The sequence below is a fragment of the Lampetra fluviatilis genome, chromosome 38, assembly GCF_964198595.1.
Source record: "Lampetra fluviatilis chromosome 38, kcLamFluv1.1, whole genome shotgun sequence".
Taxonomy (NCBI): domain Eukaryota; kingdom Metazoa; phylum Chordata; class Hyperoartia; order Petromyzontiformes; family Petromyzontidae; genus Lampetra; species Lampetra fluviatilis.
In genome coordinates this window covers 11652320-11673482 of record NC_136312.1, presented here as the reverse complement: position 1 = coordinate 11673482, position 21163 = coordinate 11652320, and the positions used below count along the sequence as shown (strand labels likewise).

The 21163-nt window shown below is 53.4% G+C and overlaps 1 protein-coding gene across 1 annotated transcript in view; it reads right to left on the bottom strand.

Annotated features, from left to right (window-relative positions):
• LOC144945698 (rho GTPase-activating protein 4-like) overlaps positions 1-21163 on the bottom strand; it is a 49331-nt gene that overhangs the window by 23492 nt on the left and 4676 nt on the right. The window contains exons 3-10 of the mRNA XM_078874266.1: positions 15506-15737; positions 5600-5780; positions 5073-5135; positions 4111-4263; positions 2702-2830; positions 2124-2345; positions 1460-1561; positions 482-778 (exon numbers count right to left, since the gene is read on the bottom strand). Coding sequence (XP_078730392.1) covers positions 482-778; positions 1460-1561; positions 2124-2345; positions 2702-2830; positions 4111-4263; positions 5073-5135; positions 5600-5780; positions 15506-15737 — 1379 coding nt within the window. The remainder of the gene's footprint in view (positions 1-481; positions 779-1459; positions 1562-2123; positions 2346-2701; positions 2831-4110; positions 4264-5072; positions 5136-5599; positions 5781-15505; positions 15738-21163) is intronic.

Sequence of the window (21163 nt, the reverse complement as noted above, 5' to 3'; positions counted from 1 at the left end):
AGCTCCACAAAGTGGCTCGTGTGGAAATGTGAGATTCTAAATGTGGGAGGGAAAAACCGGAGGACCCGGAGAAAAATCCACCCGACCACGGGGAGAGAGATACACAAAAACTCCAAATATACAGCAGCAGGCGCCAGGGTCGGGATGGAACCCACGGCCTCCTGCAAACCAGGCGAGGGATTTTAACATCTCCTAGCCACAGAGACCCAAAGACTCGTCACACAGCGACCCATAGACTCGTCACACAGAGACCCATAGACTCATCACACAGAGACCCAGAGACTCATCACACAGAAACCCATAGACTCGTCACACAGAGACCCATAGACTCGTCACACAGAGACCCATAGACTTGTCACATATAGAGTAACTTGAGAATTTCGGAGGTGACGGCTTTGGATAGGAGGCCTTCATCTAGCAGTTGATTGACCATGGCCGACGATGATGACGATGACGATGATGACGACAATGACCAACTCACTGTGAAGTAGAAGTTCTCGGCGTCGTGCCGACCGCCGTGGTATCTCGTCGGGGGCGAGCTGTGGTTGTGGTGGCTGTGGTTGCCGTGGTTGCCGTGGTGGTAGTTGTTGTTGGTGGTGGCGGTGGCGACTGTGGTGACGGAGGGGGTCGAGTAGGGGGTCGAGGGGGTGGTGGAGGTGGAGGAGGTGGAGGAGGAGGTGGAGGTGGTGCCGCGTCCGTCCCAGGGTTGTGCCACTCGGCCCTCGCCGGGAGTCTCCTCCCGCAGGGCGCTCAGCGTCTCCTCCATGGACGCCCGCACCTCCGAGGTCAAGAGGTCACCCAATCACTCACTCACTCACACAGTCACTCACTCACTCACACACTCACTCACTCACAGTCACTCACTCACTCACTCACACACTCACACAGTCACTCACACACACTCACTCACACACTCACCCAATCACTCACACTCACACACTCACTCACACACTCAATCACTCACCCACTCAATCACTCACCCACTTAATCACTCACACACTCACCCAATCACTCACACACTGACACATTCACCCACTCACCGACTCACCCACTCACACACTCACCGACTCAAACACTCATCCACTCACCCACTCACACATTGACCCACTTACCGACTCACCCACTAACACGCTCACCGACTTCCACACTCATCAACTCACCCACTCACACATTCTCCACTCACCCACTGATGGTGATGGTAGTGATGTTTATGGTGGTGATGAGGGTAACGATGTTGGTGATGGTAATGATGTTGATAGTGTTGGTGATATTGATGGTGATGTTGGTAATGGTAGTGATCTTGGTGATGTTGGTGGTGATGGTGGTGATCATAGTGGTGGTGCTGTTGATGTTGGCGATGGTAGTGATGGCAGTGATGGTGATGGTGGTGATCATAGTGGTGGTGATGGTGATGTTGGTGGTGATGGTGGTGATGGCAGTGATGGTGAGGAGCGTGTACCTGCTGGCTCTCCGCGTGCAGCGCTGCGACGCGCGCCCTCAGCTGCTGCAGCCTCGCCCGCAGTTCGGAGCGCACGCTGGCCTGGGAGACCAGCTCGCTCACCTGGACCGCTCGCACGTAACCAGGGCAACCGCGCGTTACCGGGGGAGACCAGCTCGCTCACCTAGACCGCTCGTACGTAACCGGGGGTGACCACGCATAACAAGGGGTGACTGCAACTACAAGTCACCTGGGGAAACCAGTCAGTGGGTCAAAGAGGGAGTGGGTCAGGCAGTACACCAATCGATGGGTCGGTGGGTCAATAAATGAGTCAGCGGGTCACTCAATGGATCGGTAGTTCAGTGGGTTAATTGGTGGGTTTGTCAATCGATGGGTCAGAAAGTCAATCCAGAGGCCAGTGGGACAATCAGTGGGTCCGTTGGTTAATCAGTGGGTCAGAGGGTCAACCAAAGTGTCAGTGGTTCAATCAGTTGGTCAATCAATGGGTCAGTTGGTCAACCAGTCGCTCAGTTGGTCAACCAATGGGTGAACCAATGGGTCAACCAGTGGGCCAATCAACGGGGCAGCGAGGTCGTCGAGCAAGTGAGTGGGCGACGACGAGGCGAGGGGTGGGGGCGAGACCAGCGGCGGTGGGAGGGCAGCGGAGGCGGCCGGCCCCTCTCACCTCGTCTCCCAGGTGGGGGCGGAAGGGGAACTCGGGGGGGCGGGCAAAGAGGTCCCCGCTCGAGCGCAGGAAGCGGCGCTTGCAGGCGCGGGGGTCGAGCCCCCCGACGGCGCTGCGCAGCGCCCCCAGGGCCCCCCGCTGGGCCGCGTCGGCGGCACAGCCGGCGCCCACGAAGAGGGAGAGCGCCTCGGACAGCCGCGCGTGGAATGCCACGTCGCAGCACTGGCGGCGGACGGGGGGGCGGGGGGGGGGATCGGTGGGTGGGGGAGAGCGCATGCCAAGATGTTAACTCCGTCGCCTGGTACGCAGGAGGTCGTGGGTTCGATCCCGACCCTGATGACGCCTGTGGCGTGTTTGGAGTTTGCGTGTCTCTCTCGCTCGCTCTCTCCCCCCGTGGTGGTCGCGTGGACTTTTCTCCGCGTCCCTCCAGTATTTCTCCTCCAAATGTTTTAATCGACAACGCGCACTTAGAGAGTACTTGGCTGCTGCTCTACATTCAGGGCCACGGGGTCAGGGCCAGGGGGTCAGGGTCAGGGGGTCAGGGCCAGCGGGGTCACGGTGGGGGTCGTGGAGCTCACGTCGATGATGCTGGGCAGGTCGTAGTCGTGGAAACGCTCCACGGAGGAGTTGGCGGCCGCCAGCGTGAGCAGCAGCTCGTTCCGTGCTCGAGCCTCGCGCAGGCGCGCCTCGCCGGCCTTTGCCTGCCGCTGGGCGGGGGGGCATACAGGGGTCACGCCGGGGTCACGCCGGGGTCATACCGGGGTCACACTGGGGGTCACACGGAGGTCGATCGGTCCCAGCGCGGTCGAATAACTTTGTGTCAAATGTGTAAACCGGCCGTCGGTACGTGGAATTAATGGTTAAACGGTAAAGAGGGATAAATGATCGAAGGATCGATAGGTCGAACGAGCAATCGGTCATTTGGTCAATCGGTCAAAACAGTCTAATGGTCAAACAGCCAACCGGACAGGTGGTGAGGACGGTCATGGGATCAATTGGTCAAACTATCAACGGGTCATTGGTCAAACAATCAGGCGGTCGTGTGGTCAAACAATCAGGCGGTCGTTTTGTCAATCGCTCCAACGCAGCAGTCGGACAAGTGGCCAAACTGTAAAAACATTCAAGAGGTCAAATTATTAACTGGGGCGCCACGGTGGCCTGGACGCGGTTACCTCCCTCGCCTGGTGAGTTCAAGCCCGACCCTGACGCCTGCTGCTGCATATTCTGAGTTTGCGGTGTCTCTCTCCACCCGTGGTCGCGTGGACTCTTCTCCGGGTTCCTCCGGTTTTTCCCTCCACATTCAGAATCAACGCCGTGCGCTCGGAGAGCATCTGGCTGCCACTATCAATTTTCCACGCGAAGATGATGATGATGATGATCAGCCACTTCGTTAAGCTGTCATCACGTGTGCTAGCCAGGTCGTTTGTCAAAAAGCGAGACTACGTAGCTCAATGGAGACCCTGACCTGGTAAAAATAACAAATAGTTTAAATTTGTTGTCAATTGGTCAAAAGGTCAAATGGACAAGTGGTCAAGTAGTTAAAGAACCAGGAGGTCAAATTATTAAATGCTAAAATGGTCAATCAGTCAAAAGGTCAAACTTTCAATGGTACACACAATCAATGTCAGGTTATAGAATGGTCAACAAGGTCAATCGATCAAATAGTCGATCCGAGGATATTGGACAAGCAAGCAAGCGATCAATAGGTGGAATTATGAAACGGTCAAAGGGTCAAACGGTACAAAGGTCAATCAGATAAGCGATCAATTGATCAATAGGTCGCATTATGAAATGGTCAAAAGGTCAAATGGTACAAAAGGTCAAACGTACAAACGATCAAACGATCAGTAGGTCGAATTATGAAATGGTCAAATGGTCAAACGGTACAAAAGGTCAAATGAACAAGCAATCAATCGGTAGGTCGAATTATGAAAGGGTCAAACGGGACAGCAGGTCAAAGGGACGCCGATGGGCGTGCAGGCGCCACCTTCTCCAGGAGGCGAGCGAGCTTGCGCGAGGGGCTCCTGGCGGGGGTCCCCGCGGCCGAGGCGCCCCCCCCACCCAAGCGCCGCTCTGCGTCCCGCAGCTTCGTGTCGGCCGCGAGGGCCTGGGCCCTGTAGAGGCGGTAGGCCTTGGAGGTCTGCGGAGGGAAGATGGGCAGGGGACCGTGGGGGTGATGGTGAGGGTAGTGGGGGTGGTGGGGGTGGTGGTGGTGGTGGTGGTGGGGGTGGTGGTGGTGGTGGTGGTGGGGGTAGTGGTGGTAGTGGTGGTGGTAGTGGTGATGGTGAGGGTAGTGGGGGTGGTGGGGGTGGTGGTGGTGGTGGTGGTGGGGGTGGTGGTGGTGGGGGTAGTGGTAGTGGGGGTAGTGGTGGTAGTGGTGGTGGTAGTGGTGGTGGTGGGGGTGGTGGGGGTGGTGGTGCCGGTGGTGGTGGTTATAGTGGTGGGAGTGGTGGTGGTGGGGTCGGTGGTGGTGTTGGGGGTGGTGGTGGTGATGGTTATAGTGGTGGGAGTGGTGGTGGTGGGGTCGGTGGTGGTGTTGGGGAGCAGCAGTGGTAGCGGTTAGCGCACTGAGCTTCGAAACCAGTGACGCGAGTTCGATTTCCGCTCACGGCCAACACCAGTGACGATTTTCTGAACCGGCACTGGGCCTCAGCAGCACCACGACCACCACGAACACCACCACCACCATCACCAGCCCCAGCACCACCATCAGTACCACCAGCACACACCATCAGTACCACCACCAGCAGCACCACCAGCACCAGCACCATCAGCGCACGGAGTGAGCCCGGCGGTTGCCGCGTGCTGCGACGGCCCCAACCTCGTTCACCCGAGCACCGCGGTGGTCTGCACGGTCCTCAATATGGCCACGCATTCAGCTCCCGCGAGCCGGTGGTTGTGGCAAGGCTGAGTGCAGTGCGGCGGAGTACACCCACTGGATGGACTCACCGCGCCGATCTCCGTCACGAACTTCAGCAGCTCCTCCTGCAGCTGCTGCCCCAGGTCCCTGCCCTGCACCGCCAGGTGGCCGGGTCACACGGTTAATAGGTCACGAGGTCAATAGGTCACCACACATCATCACCACATCCCTCTATGCATCTCTGTGCGGGTCTGCGGGTCTTTACGCTAGGCTATGGGTCTAAGTGTGAGTCTACTGGTCTCTGTGTGGGACTATGGTTCTCTAAGCCAGTCTATGGGTCTCAGTGTGAGTCTATGGGTCTCAGTGTGAGTCTATGGGTCTCAGTGTGGGTCTATGGGTGTCTATGATCTCGATACATCCAGGGTGGTGGGGGGGGGGGGTAAGCGAGTAGCCACGCGCAGCCCAAAACCTGCACCCCACAACCAAACCCCCGGGGTCTCTCCCCCCCGCACCACCCCCACTCCCCCCCCCGCACCACCCCCACTCCCCCCCCCTCACCACCCCAACTCCCCCCCCCCGCACCACCCCCACTCCCCCCCTCCCCCCTCCCCCGCACCTTCTTGGAGAGGCGCGCGGAGCTGTCGGCGATGCGCGCCAACCGCGGCGCCACCGCTCCTCCGCACGCCTCCGCGATGGCCGCGTGGCAGCGCGCCTCCCCGTGCGTGGCGGCGAGCAGCAGGGCCCAGCAGGAGCGTGGGCACGGGGCGGGCACGGCGCCCGCGGAGCGCCACGCGCGCCTGCCGCACGCCACGCACACCGCACACACCGCACACCACGCACACACCACGCACACCGCACACCACGCACACCGCACATCATGCACACCGCACACCATGAACCGCACGCACGCCACGCACACCGCACACCATGCACACCGCACACCATGCACACCGCACACCATGCACACCACGCTCACCACGCAGACCACACACCACGCACACCGCTCACACCACGCAGACCACACACCACGCACACCACGCACATCACGCAGACCACACACCACGCACACCGCACATCATGCACATCATGCACACCGCACATCATGCACATCATGCACACCGCACACCACGCACACCACGCACACCACACACACCGCACACACCACGCACACCACACACACCACGCACACCGCATACCATGCACACCGCACATCATGCACACCGCATACCATGAACCACACGCACACCACGCACACCGCATACCATGCACACCACGCACACCACGCAGACCACACACCACGCACACCGCTCACACCACGCAGACCACACACCACGCACACCGCTCACACCACGCAGACCACACACCATGCACACCACGCACACCACGCAGACCACACACCACGCACACCACGCAGACCACACACCACGCACACCGCACATCATGCACATCATGCACACCGCACACCATGCACATCATGCACACCACACACACCGCACACACCACGCACACCACACACACTACGCACACCGCATACCATGCACACCGCACATCATGCACATCGCATACCATGAACCACACGCACACCACGCACACTGCATACCATGCACACCGCACACCATGAACCACACGCACACCGCGCACACCGCACGCAGCTACCGGCCCGGCCTCGTGGGAGCCTGCGCACTCAGAGTGGCCCCGGTGGCAGAGGGCTCCTCGGCGGTAAGGGAAGGGTCGGGGCTGAATCCACCTGCTGTCGTTGGTTTTTGTTGTCGTTGCTGTGGTCACTCTGTGGGCCACAGCCAGATTTACTCGGTTGGTACGCACGCCACACACGTTCACCCGCTCGCTCACTGACATATCTACTCACCCACCCATCCACTCACACACTCACTGACCCACCCTCCCGACCACTGCCTCACTTACCCACTCACCCGCCCAACCACTAACTCACCCAACCACTCACTTACCCACCCATCCACTCACACACTCCCTTACCCACTCACTCACCCACACATACATCCACTCACTCATGCACCCATCCACTCACTCACTGACCCAACCAATCACTAACCTATCCAACCACTCACCCAACCACTCACTCACCCACCCTCCCAACCACTGATTCACTCACCCACTCACCCACCCAACCACTCACTCACCTACCCACCCTCTCACTGACCCACCCAAGCCCTCACCCATTCAACCACTCATTCACCCATCCAACTACCTAACCCCTCACAAACCCACCCAACCAAGCCACTTCGGTGAGCTATAATGAATTTACACTATGAGATCTCTTTTACCAGTGGCAAAATATAATGGTAGGTTTTTACCCTTTTAACTGGTACAAAACTGACACCTTTATTCAAGGCATCATGTTTGCAATGACCACAACACAAGTAGTCAATAAAGCAAACAAAAAGAAGCAACTCTGATAAGGATAATAATATGCACTGTCCTTGAAGTTGATTGGCCCACACCCGAGACGGCTTTCTTTAGAGCCTAGTCCCCATTGGTGTAGGGCCAGATGACACCAGAAGGCGTACAAAAGGGTAAAAACCTACCATTATATTTTGCCACTGGTAAAAGAGATCTCATAGTGTAAATGTTTACCCCGAACTCTCAATACTCTGATATTGCACTGTTTTTGAGTTGTACGCCTTCTGGTGTCATCTGGCCCTACACCAATGGGGACTAGGCTCTAAAGAAAGCCGTCTCGGGTGTGGGCCAATCAACTTCAAGGACAGTGCATATTATTATCCTTATCAGAGTTGCTTTTTTGTTTGCTTTATTGACTACTTGTGTTGTGGTCATTGCAAACATGATGCCTTGAATAAAGGTGTCAGTTTTGTACCAGTTAAAAGGGTAAAAACCTACCATTATATTTTGCCACTGGTAAAAGAGATCTCATAGTGTAAATGTTTACCCCGAACTCTCAATACTCTGATATTGCACTGTTTTTGAGTTGTGCGCCTTCTGGTGTCATCTGGCCCTACACCAATGGGGACTAGGCTCTAAAGAAAGCCGTCTCGGGTGTGGGCCAATCAACTTCAAGGACAGTGCATATTATTATCCTTATCAGAGTTTTAGATTTGAAGCTTTCGTGACTGCAAAGATTCATATTCTTAGGTTTTTTTCGGTTAAGTCACGTAAGTAAAACATCAAAATAAAAATAAAAAATAAAATAAAAAATCACGACGTTTCGGAGGCAACACAAGTCTCCGTCATCAGGTGGGACCGTCACAGCCGAATTAGCTGCATCAAGTGAAGCAATGATTCAAGATGTAATCCCTTATAAGCAAGTTGAAGGGAGGTGGAGAGGGGGGGAGAGCTTATCAGACTGTGGTAGCCAATGAATGGAAACGTATCGGGAGGAAGGAGGAGCGGTGATCAAAGACTGCACGTAGTGCTCAACACAATGAATGGACACGTGTCGGGAGGGAGGAGGAGCGGTGATCAAAGACTGCACGTAGTACTCAACACAATGAATGGAGACGTGTCGGGACGGAGGGTGAGCGGTGATCAAAGACTGCACGTAGTGCTCAACACAATGAATGGAGACGTGTCGGGACGGAGGGTGAGCGGTGATCAAAGACATCACGTAGTGCTCAACACAATGAATGGAAACGTGTCGGGACGGAGGGTGAGCGGTGATCAAAGAACAATGAAGAGATTACTGTTAAACACTGGGGATGTTAACACTCGGTGAAGTAAATTAAAATAGTGCCTGTCAGATAAGATGGTCCAAAAAGTGTAATTAAGTCTTTTTTGCGTGGTTAATAACATCTTTCCAGTGATTACTGAGTTTGTACCCATCATCACGGTTGAAATTATGTCTGTGTTTGTATATTTGTATGGCTTCGTGTACAAACCTTTGATGGTAGCCAGGAGGTTTGCAGAGAACCTTGGTCTCGGAAAAGACAATTTCATGAGAGCCCGCCGAGTTGTAGCAATGATCGGCAACGGCCGAAGAATCAGTTCTGCCGTGTTTCAGATCTGACTTGTGCTCGCGGACACGATCAGCAACATGACGTTTTGTTTCTCCAATGTAGCAATCACCACAAATGCAACTCAATTTGTAGACTCCAGGATACTGTAAGTCAGGAACGACATCCTTCACAGATGGAATCAGATCACGGATTTTATGCACTGTACTGAATCGGACTTGGATCTTATGTTTGTTTAGAATTTTGGAGATCTTTTTGGTCACGCCTGCTATGTATGGTAACGTGATAGTTTTGGTCGGAGTTTCATGTGGCTGTTTCTTCTGTGTGGTGGGAGAAACCGCTTGGCGGATAGTACGGTCAGAGTATCCGTTCATCCTGAGGGCCCGATGTACATGTCTCAATTCACTGGTCAGGTGGTGTTGGTCAGAAATACCATGGGCTCTGTGGTATAGCGTTTTGATGAGAGAATTCTTTTGAGATGGGTGGTGGTGGGAATCCGGTTTCAAGTAGGAATCCGTGTGGGTGGCTTTCCTGTAGACAGAATGTCCCAAGGATCCGTCAGGTCTCCTCTCAAACAGAATATCCAAAAATGGTAGTTTGCTGTCTTTCTCTACTTCCATAGTGAATCTGATGGATGGGTGTCTAGAATTGATGTGGTCTAAGAAGTGGTTCAGTGCTGGGAGGCCATGTGGCCAGATGACGAAAGTGTCATCAACATACCTCTTCCAAAAGGAAGGACGCAGGGTGGATGTCTGGATGGCGTCTGATTCAAACTTTTCCATGAACATGTTGGCTATAACTGGTGACAAGGGGGAGCCCATAGGGGTACCCTCATTCTGTTTGTAGAAGGTGCCATTCCAGGTAAAATAGGTGTTGGTGAGGCAATGCCTCACCAGCGCAGGTACATCAGAATTCAATCCATGTTGGACTAAGTCCTCAATTATTGTTAGGGTGTCCGGTACTGGGACTTTGGTAAACAAAGATACTACATCAAAGCTGACGAGGATGTCATCCGGAGATAGTACCATGTCCTTAACCATAGAGACTAATTGTGTTGAGTTGAGTACTGCCGAAGAAAAAAGAGAGATGATATAGTCATCCTCTCGGCAGACAAGGGCAATGCCACGGTCATCATGGATAAAGACTCATACAACAACAAAATCCTGGACCTTCTTAATGATGGTACTCCAAAATTAAAAACGATCCTACTAAAAGCCTAACGACGAAAACCAACAGTATCATCACGAGTTCGACTTCCCTAATCGAACCAAGCAAACGTCCCTCTCTAAAACCATCGGCGGCTAGACCTCCCAGACTCTATGGTCTTCCCAAAATTCATAAGGAAGGCACCCCGCTACGACCCATCGTGTCGACTATAAACTCTCCTACGTACAAACTAGCCCGTTTTCTATCAGATACTCTGCTCCCCTTCACAGGCAAGACCTCTTCGGCAGTACTCAACTCAACACAATTAGTCTCTATGGTTAAGGACATGGTACTATCTCCGGATGACATCCTCGTCAGCTTTGATGTAGTATCTTTGTTTACCAAAGTCCCAGTACCGGACACCCTAACAATAATTGAGGACTTAGTCCAACATGGATTGAATTCTGATGTACCTGCGCTGGTGAGGCATTGCCTCACCAACACCTATTTTACCTGGAATGGCACCTTCTACAAACAGAATGAGGGTACCCCTATGGGCTCCCCCTTGTCACCAGTTATAGCCAACATGTTCATGGAAAAGTTTGAATCAGACGCCATCCAGACATCCACCCTGCGTCCTTCCTTTTGGAAGAGGTATGTTGATGACACTTTCGTCATCTGGCCACATGGCCTCCCAGCACTGAACCACTTCTTAGACCACATCAATTCTAGACACCCATCCATCAGATTCACTATGGAAGTAGAGAAAGACAGCAAACTACCATTTTTGGATATTCTGTTTGAGAGGAGACCTGACGGATCCTTGGGACATTCTGTCTACAGGAAAGCCACCCACACAGATTCCTACTTGAAACCGGATTCCCACCACCACCCATCTCAAAAGAATTCTCTCATCAAAACGCTATACCACAGAGCCCATGGTATTTCTGACCAACACCACCTGACCAGTGAATTGAGACATGTACATCGGGCCCTCAGGATGAACGGATACTCTGACCGTACTATCCGCCAAGCGGTTTCTCCCACCACACAGAAGAAACAGCCACATGAAACTCCGACCAAAACTATCACGTTACCATACATAGCAGGCGTGACCAAAAAGATCTCCAAAATTCTAAACAAACATAAGATCCAAGTCCGATTCAGTACAGTGCATAAAATCCGTGATCTGATTCCATCTGTGAAGGATGTCGTTCCTGACTTACAGTATCCTGGAGTCTACAAATTGAGTTGCATTTGTGGTGATTGCTACATTGGAGAAACAAAACGTCATGTTGCTGATCGTGTCCGCGAGCACAAGTCAGATCTGAAACACGGCAGAACTGATTCTTCGGCCGTTGCCGATCATTGCTACAACTCGGCGGGCTCTCATGAAATTGTCTTTTCCGAGACCAAGGTTCTCTGCAAACCTCCTGGTTACCATCAAAGGTTTGTACACGAAGCCATACAAATATACAAACACAGACATAATTTCAACCGTGATGATGGGTACAAACTCAGTAATCACTGGAAAGATGTTATTAACCACGCAAAAAAGACTTAATTACACTTTTTGGACCATCTTATCTGACAGGCACTATTTTAATTTACTTCACCGAGTGTTAACATCCCCAGTGTTTAACAGTAATCTCTTCATTGTTCTTTGATCACCGCTCACCCTCCGTCCCGACACGTTTCCATTCATTGTGTTGAGCACTACGTGATGTCTTTGATCACCGCTCACCCTCCGTCCCGACACGTCTCCATTCATTGTGTTGAGCACTACGTGCAGTCTTTGATCACCGCTCACCCTCCGTCCCGACACGTCTCCATTCATTGTGTTGAGTACTACGTGCAGTCTTTGATCACCGCTCCTCCTCCCTCCCGACACGTGTCCATTCATTGTGTTGAGCACTACGTGCAGTCTTTGATCACCGCTCCTCCTTCCTCCCGATACGTTTCCATTCATTGGCTACCACAGTCTGATAAGCTCTCCCCCCCTCTCCACCTCCCTTCAACTTGCTTATAAGGGATTACATCTTGAATCATTGCTTCACTTGATGCAGCTAATTCGGCTGTGACGGTCCCACCTGATGACGGAGACTTGTGTTGCCTCCGAAACGTCGTGATTTTTTATTTTATTTTTATTTTTATTTTGATGTTTTACTTACGTGACTTAACCGAAAAAAAACCTAAGAATACTTATCAGAGTTGCTTCTTTTTGTTTGCTTTATTGACTACTTGTGTTGTGGTCATTGCAAACATGATGCCTTGAATAAAGGTGTCAGTTTTGTACCAGTTAAAAGGGTAAAAACCTACCATTATATTTTGCCACTGGTAAAAGAGATCTCATAGTGTAAATGTTTACCCCGAACTCTCAATACTCTGATATTGCACTGTTTTTGAGTTGTACGCCTTCTGGTGTCATCTGGCCCTACACCAATGGGGACTAGGCTCTAAAGAAAGCCGTCTCGGGTGTGGGCCAATCAACTTCAAGGACAGTGCATATTATTATCCTTATCAGAGTTGCTTCTTTTTGTTTGCTTTATTGACTACTTGTGTTGTGGTCATTGCAAACATGATGCCTTGAATAAAGGTGTCAGTTTTGTACCAGTTAAAAGGGTAAAAACCTACCATTATATTTTGCCACTGGTAAAAGAGATCTCATAGTGTAAATGTTTACCCCGAACTCTCAATACTCTGATATTGCACTGTTTTTGAGTTGTACGCCTTCTGGTGTCATCTGGCCCTACACCAATGGAGACTAGGCTCTAAAGAAAGCCGTCTCGGGTGTGGGCCAATCAACTTCAAGGACAGTGCATATTATTATCCTTATCAGAGTTGCTTCTTTTTGTTTGCTTTATTGACTACTTGTGTTGTGGTCATTGCAAACATGATGCCTTGAATAAAGGTGTCAGTTTTGTACCAGTTAAAAGGGTAAAAACCTACCATTATATTTTGCCACTGGTAAAAGAGATCTCATAGTGTAAATGTTTACCCCGAACTCTCAATACTCTGATATTGCACTGTTTTTGAGTTGTACGCCTTCTGGTGTCATCTGGCCCTACACCAATGGGGACTAGGCTCTAAAGAAAGCCGTCTCGGGTGTGGGCCAATCAACTTCAAGGACAGTGCATATTATTATCCTTATCAGAGTTGCTTCTTTTTGTTTGCTTTATTGACTACTTGTGTTGTGGTCATTGCAAACATGATGCCTTGAATAAAGGTGTCAGTTTTGTACCAGTTAAAAGGGTAAAAACCTACCATTATAATGAATTTGTGATAGCCAGGTCGTTTCTGAAAATGATCTATTTAGCTCAGTGGGTTTTACCTGGTAAACTAAAAAAAATAGTTTCATCATCCGTGTAACAAATTAAAAAATCATCTCAACACTCCAAAGGGATATAAACACGAATGTCACACAGCAGCAGCGTCATCGTTCGTGCAAGTTGCATCTCGCAATGGCTGGCTAGGGGCCACAGGCCGAGCTGGAAGGCTGCCGGGCGGCACCGAGAACCACTCCCCTGGCTCTCTCCGCTGGACTCTCTCGCAATGTCCACTGCCGCGCCGAGCTCGTCGCAGGAGGTGCGGGCCGACAGGACAACCAACTCGACATGGGGACCTTTTGCCACGATCACAGAATTACAAATGGGGTGTGTCCCCTTTCTGGCAATAAAACAGGAGTTGTGTTCAGATGTTCAAGCACCAAATAGAAACCCTTTTCAAGGAATCAAGGAGTGCATTAACCAGGCGTACTCGTGGTTAACATGCAAACGAACACGCTCTGAAGACAAATGATGCATCGTCTTTGAAACTGATTGGCTTTCACCAGAGACAGGAGCCTTCTTCATGGCCGCGTCTCACCGCCAGCGTCAGGCGAGAGAACGACGCCACAAGGCGAGCAGCACCAAGGCGATGCCGCACGTGGCAAGAGCATGCATAGCGCGGGGTGGGCAGCTGCATCATGGGATAGACCTTTTTGCCAGAATCAAAGTATCAAAAAAAATAAGAATAAGTTTTACCCTTTCGAGCAAGACTAAACTAAAGCCTCACATGTTGCGATGTTTTCGGTCAATTAGCGAGCGTTGCTTTTAGTCCGCGTGGGAGGAGGAAACCGGAAAACCCGGGGAAAACCCCCAACGCGAGCGAGGGAGCAACGCTCGATCCCCCGTACGAGAACGGACACGTGGTGTGCGCTGCCCACTCGCTGCGCTGCGCTGGAGAGCCCCGGAGTGTGGCACCTCCGGGGCAACCCGCGGGAGGGGGAGGGGGGAGGGGGGGGGGCGTCTGTGCGATGATCCACCAACCCCACCGCCCTTGTTCCCTGTGCTCTCCCTCTCTCCCTCCCCGTGAATCTGCACTCGTTCACCGGCGGTGGTGGTGGTGGAGGAGGAGGCACGGGTAGACAGCACCATGCAGATCCCTTAGCTCGGGAACTAATTAACGGCTTAATGAGGGCTCAGTGAGTTCACACGGAGATGGCGGGGTGAGAAATGCTTCTGATGATGAGTGTTGTTGTTCCGTGTGAGCATTGCAACACCGCCTCTTCCCTTTCATCATCGCCGCCACTAAACTTACCCACCCCACAGCGCCCCTCCAACTCCCCCCTCTCCCCCCTCTCACCACCCACGTTGAACCTCCTGTCATCTTTGTGGGGTGGGAGGGATTGTACCACACACACACAGAGGGATTGACCACACACACACAGAGAGGGATTGTACCACACACACACACACAGAGGGATTGTACCACACACACCCACACAGATTGTACCACACACAGAGGGATTGTACCACACACACAGAGGGATTGTACCAAACACACACAGAGGGATTGACCACACACACACAGAGGGATTGTACCACACACACACAGGGTGATTTTACCACACACACACACACAGAGGGATTGACCACACACACACACAGAGGGATTGTACCACACACACACAGAGGGATTGTACCACACACACACACAGAGGGAGTGTACCACACACACACAGAGGGATTGTATCACACACACAGAGGGATTGTACCACACACACACACAGAGGGATTGACCACACACACACAGAGGGATTGTACCACACACACACAGAGGGGTTGTACCACACACACACACACAGAGGGAGTGTACCACACACACACAGAGGGATTGTACCACACACACACACACAGAGGGATTGACCACATACACACAGAGGGATTGTACCACACACACACACAGAGGGATTGTACCACACACACACACAGGAGGGAAAAGCGGAGGAGACGGAGAGCAATCCGCTCTACCACGGGGAGGGAGAGACGGAGAGACACACAAACTGCAAATACACAACAGGCGTCAGGGTCGGGATCAATCCCACGACCTCCTGAGCACCAGGCGAGGTAGTTAACATCTCCTGACCACTGCGACGGCCACCCACTCACCCGGACGACGTCGTCGTCTCCCCGTCCTCCTCCTCCTGCCGCCGCCGCTGCTGCCGCGTGGAGGGGGCCCTCTGAGAGGCCCGGTCGGCCAGGCGCTGCAGGCCCCGGGCATACTCGGAGGCCAGCTCGCCGCGCCGCCGCACGAAGTCGTGCATCTGGGCCAGCAGGGCCGCACGGCCCTCCGCGCGGCCCTCCAGCGAGCGCAGCTGGCCCGAGAGACGGGCGCGAAGGTCTGGCGGACACGGGGGGGGGTGGATCAAGTCAGGAGGTGATGGAGGAGGTTAGGGAGGTTCAATATTGATTTGAAGCGTTCGTGACTCTTTGGTTCTTCCGGTAAAGTCTTTTTCTTTCTACCTACGTGACTTTACCGAAAGAACCAAAGAGTATGAGGTTAGGGAGGTTCAAGATTGGGCCTCTTTGAAGGTCTGAGGGTCATGGGGGTCAAGTCAGGAGGTGATGGAGAAATTCGCTAGGAGGTCAAGAGGATGGGTGATCAGTCATCGCTGAATGTCAAACCAGGTTCAGAGTTTCGCTTGGAATGGACCAGTGGCTCAAGCGACCCCGCTGTGCTATTCCTCGTTGAGGTGATCATTTTAACGGCGTTATGTAAAAAAAAACTGTCTCCAGCCCCAACGCTCACCCCACAATCTCACCCTGACTCCAACCCTAACCCCAACCCCAAGCTGAACCCAACCCGTGCCTCAACCCCGAGCCTCAACCCCGACCCTCACCGCAACCCCCGTGGGCAGGCCGGCTCGCCGGCTCGCCCAGGCCCCGAGCTCGTGAGCAGGGAGGGGGGAGGGGGGAGGGGGGCAGGAAGCAGACAGCGACAATCACAGCGGAGCGGGGGGGGGGGCTCCAGGGCGGGGGGGGGGGCTCCAGGGCGGGGCCGCTGTTTATTTGCGGTGGCCAAGCCCGAGAGCGATCTCCCCCACAACACCCCCCTACCGCAGGGGTCACGGAGAGGAGAGGGGGTCCGAGAGAGAGGGGGTGGTCCGAGAGAGAGGGGGTCCGAGAGAGAGGGGGTCCGAGAGAGAGGGGGTCCCAGAGATAGAGGGGGTCCCAGAGATAGAGGGGGTTAGTGAGAGAGGGGGTCCGTGAGATCGCACCCATGGTACCCCGTTTCCCCCACCCCCACCCCGCCGAAGGTGCCCCACCACTACCCCAGCAGCCACTGGCAGCCCCCCCCCACCCTGGCAGGGCCCCCCACCCTGGCAGCCCCCCCCCCACCCTGGCAGCCCCCCCCCCCACCCTGGCAGCCCCCCACACCCTGGCAGGGCCCCCCACCCTGGCTACCGGTAGTGTTGTTTACATTTCCATTTACCACGACGTATAAACTGGATGTGTTCTTTACTCGTGTATATACAAAGCTCGACGTTTCGGGAACACCCTCTCCACACTGAACCATTCACCCATTCACCCACTCCCTCACTCACCTATCGCTCCTTCACCCACCACTCATCCAATCTCTCACCCCTCACTCACCCACTCACTTGATCCACTCACCCACTCCTTCATTCATTCACTCGCTCTCACTTATTCAATTACTCACCACCTTACTCACCACCTCACCGTATCACTTCCTCTCACCCAATCACTCTCACCCAATCACTTGCTCACCCACCGACACTCACACATCCACACACTCACCCACTTACTCGCTCACCCACACTCACACATCCACACACTCACCCACTCACTCACCAACACAACAACAACAACCGCCATTCGCCACTAAGTGGCGGTGACGTCACCACGACGCTTGTGCCAGACCATGTGCACCCTGAGGCCACGTGAAGTGTCGAACGCCCGCTGGCAGGAGGTCACGGGGCAGACCCAGGTGCCACGGGTCGACTGACCGAGATGACCGAGATGACTGGCTGATGCACCACCTGTGCCCCCTACTGTGCCAACTTGCTGTGCTTTAGCCACCCGGCGCTCCGCTCGTTGTTGTGAGCGTCGCTCCTCCGCCCTCCGTTGTTGTTGGAGGGCGACTGCCTCCAACTGCCCAGTAGCGTCCTTCACGAGCCTCCTCCACTGAGGCCGATCTTGACACCGCTGGTACCAGTCATCGGCAAGTCCACTCAGCTCCACGTCCTCCTGTACCACATCACTCCATCTCTTCTCTAGCCCGTGCCGCGCCCGTTTAGCCCCCTCGATCCGGCCGAACAAAAGCTGTTTAGGCATGCGGTGGCTGGGCACACTCACCCACTCACCCCTCACTCACCCACTCACCCCTCACTCACCCAACCACTCACCCCTCACTCACCCAACCACTCACCCCCTCACTCACCCAACCACTCACCCAACCACTCACCCAACCACTTACCCCTCATTCATCCAACCACTCACCCACTCACCCCTCATTCACCCAACCACCCACTCACCCCTCACCCACTCACCCAGGGGGGAGGAAGTGATGGGGGAGGGGAGTAGTGGGGGGGGGAGCTTTCGGCCGTGGTGTTTATTGAGTCTGTGCTTCTGGAGGGGGTGGGGGGAAGGAAGGGGGTCCGATTTGAGAGGAGATGGAGCGGGAATCGCAGAATCTGGAAGCTTGGCGGAGGGGGGCGGGGCGGTGGGGGCCATGGGATTTGGGCTGCGAGAGGAAGCCGGCGGTTTCCTCTGCGATTCGATTCCTCCACCTCGATTCCGCGTCACGATTACCGCTCAACGGTCGATTCCCCGTGCGAGTCTCCACTCGTGAGGATGAGAGAATCTCGCTTTAGAGCGCAGCGAGAAGGAATCCGAAGAGCTGTGAAGCTCTTTCCTCTTCACTGCCTGCCCTGTATGGGCGGGGCCAGCGAGTTACAGCAGCAAACACGAAACGATCGGAGTGCAAAAGAGTTAAAACGGTTAGCAAGTCACCAAGCAATCAATTAATCGCGGTCCATTTTTGTACTCGGATTAGTCAGCGACATGTTACACCTCGCCTGACACCAACTCACGGGGCAGCGTGACGTGTGTGTATGTGTCGCCTTGACAATAGGCGACTTTTCCGGCAACGGCCCTTCAAAGCGCAGTAATGATGACCAGATACGCCGTTCCGTTTTGATAAGGAGACAAGTCAGAGATGTAGTGAACGGGGTCTCTGTGTCAGTCTATGGGTCTCTGTGTGAGTCTATGCGTCTGTGTGAGTCTATGGGGCTCTGTGTGAGTCTATGAGTCTCTGTGTGAGTCTATGGGTCTCTGTGCGAGTCTATGGGTCTCTGTGTGAGTCTATGGGTCTCTGTGTGAGTCTATGAGTCTCTGTGTCAGTCTATGGGTCTCTGTGTGAGTCTATGGGTCTCTGTGTGAGTCTATGGGTCTCTGTGTGAGTCTATGGGTCTCTGTGTGAGTCTATGGTTCTCTGTGTGCGTCTATGGGTCTCTGTGTGAGTCTATGCGTCTGTGTGAGTCTATGGGTCTCTGTGTGAGTCCATGGGTCTCTGTGTGAGTCTATGCGTCTGTGTGAGTCTATGGGTCTCTGTGTGAGTCTATGGGTCTCTGTGTGAGTCTATGGGTCTCTGTGTGAGTCTATGCGTCTGTGTGAGTCTATGAGTCTCTGTGTGAGTATATGGGTCTCTGTGTGAGTCTATGCGTCTGTGTGAGTCTATGAGTCTCTGTGTGAGTCTATGGGTCTCTGTGTGAGTATATGGGTCTCTGTGTGAGTCTATGGGTCTCTGTGTGAGTCTATGGGTCTCTGTGCGAGTGTATGGGTCTCGGCGTGAGTCTATGGGTCTCTGTGTGAGTATATGCGTCTGTGTGAGTCTATGAGTCTCTGTGTGAGTCTATGGGTCTCTGTGTGAGTCTGTGGGTCTATGTGTGAGTCTATGGGTCTCTATGCGAGTGTATGGGTCTCTGTAAGTCTGTGAGTTGCTACGTGAGTCTATGGGTCTCTATGTGAGTCTATGAGTCTCGATGCAAGCCTATGGGTCTCTACGTGAGTCTATGGGTCTCTATGTGAGTCTATGAGTCTCTGTGTAACTCTACGACTCGATGTGTCTCGATGGGTCCCGGCTGAGTCACCGGCAGATTTCTAAACCCGGGTTGGAACCCAGGAGCTGAGCGGGACTCGCTCAGAATCTCTGACACAGCCTTCATGAACCCCAAAGACAAAGATCCCCCGTGTAGCCTTAACAGACTGTTGGGGCAAGGGCTGTTCGCGAGCTCCTGTGAAGGCCGGCACGGCACACGAGGGGGTGGGTGGCCAGCACCACGGCCGGCCGCCTTTGTCTCCCCAGGTGGGATGTTTACACACCGCACCAGTCACTCATTTAAAAATGCAGTATTTATTCATTCTGAAAGAATTCCGATAAGCTATGAAGCTCGTTCTTTCACAGATGTCCAGGAGGGGCTGAGTCGGCCTCGAGGAGGCCCAGGACTGGTTCAGGTAACCATCGCTGGTGTTGGTGATGGCCGCGAGTGGAAGTCGAACTCGGGTGGCCGGGTTCGTAGCGTAGCGCTAACCACTGCGCCACCGCCCCCCACCCCATCGCTGTCCACACGTGACCCGTGGCACGGGGAGGATGAGGCTCGAGGCAAGTCGGGGTCAAGTCGGGGTCAAGTCAGGGTCAAGTCGGGGTCAAGTCAAGGTCAAGTCGGGATCGAGTCGGGGTCAAGTCGAGGTCAAGTCGGGGTCAAGTCGAGGTCAAGTCAGGATCGAGTCGGGATCGAGTCGGGATCAAGTCGAGGCACCCCTCGGGTTATCACGGCCCTGCCTGGAACACGGGGGTCCGATGGCCCACACCGAACGCAAGTGTTAGCGCAGACTCACCACCCCCATCACCATCACTACCCCCATCACTATCACTACCCCCATCACTATCACAATCACTACCCCCATCACTATCACAATCACTACCCCCATCACTATCACTACCCCCATCACTATCACTACCCCCATCACTATCACTACCCCTATCACTATCACTACCCCTATCACTACCCCCATCACTATCACTACCCCCATCACTATCACAATCACTATCACTACCCCCATCACTATCACAATCACTACCCCTATTACTATCACTACCCCCATCACTATCACTACCCCCATCACTATCACAATCACTATCACTACCCCCATCACTACCACTACCCCTATCACTATCACAATCACTATCACTACCCCCATCACTATCACTACCCCCATCACTATCACAATCACTACCCCTATTACTATCACTACCCCCATCACTATCACTACCCCCATCACTATCACAATCACTATCACTACCCCCATCACTATCACAATCACTATCACTACCCCCATCACTATCACTACCCCCATCACTATCACAATCACTATCACTACCCCCATCACTATCACTACCCCCATCACTATCACAATCACTATCACAATCACTATCAAAATCACTATCACTACCCCCATCACTATCACTACCCCCATCACAATCACTATCACAATCACTATCACTACCCCCATCACTATCACTACCCCCATCACAATCACTATCACAATCACTATCACTACCCCCATCACTATCACTACCCCCATCACTATCACAATCACTATCCCTATCACTATCACTACCCCCATCACTATCAAAATCACTATCACTACCCCCATCACTATCACTACCCCCATCACAATCACTATCACAATCACTATCACTATCCCCATCACTATCACTACCCCAATCACTATCACAATCAC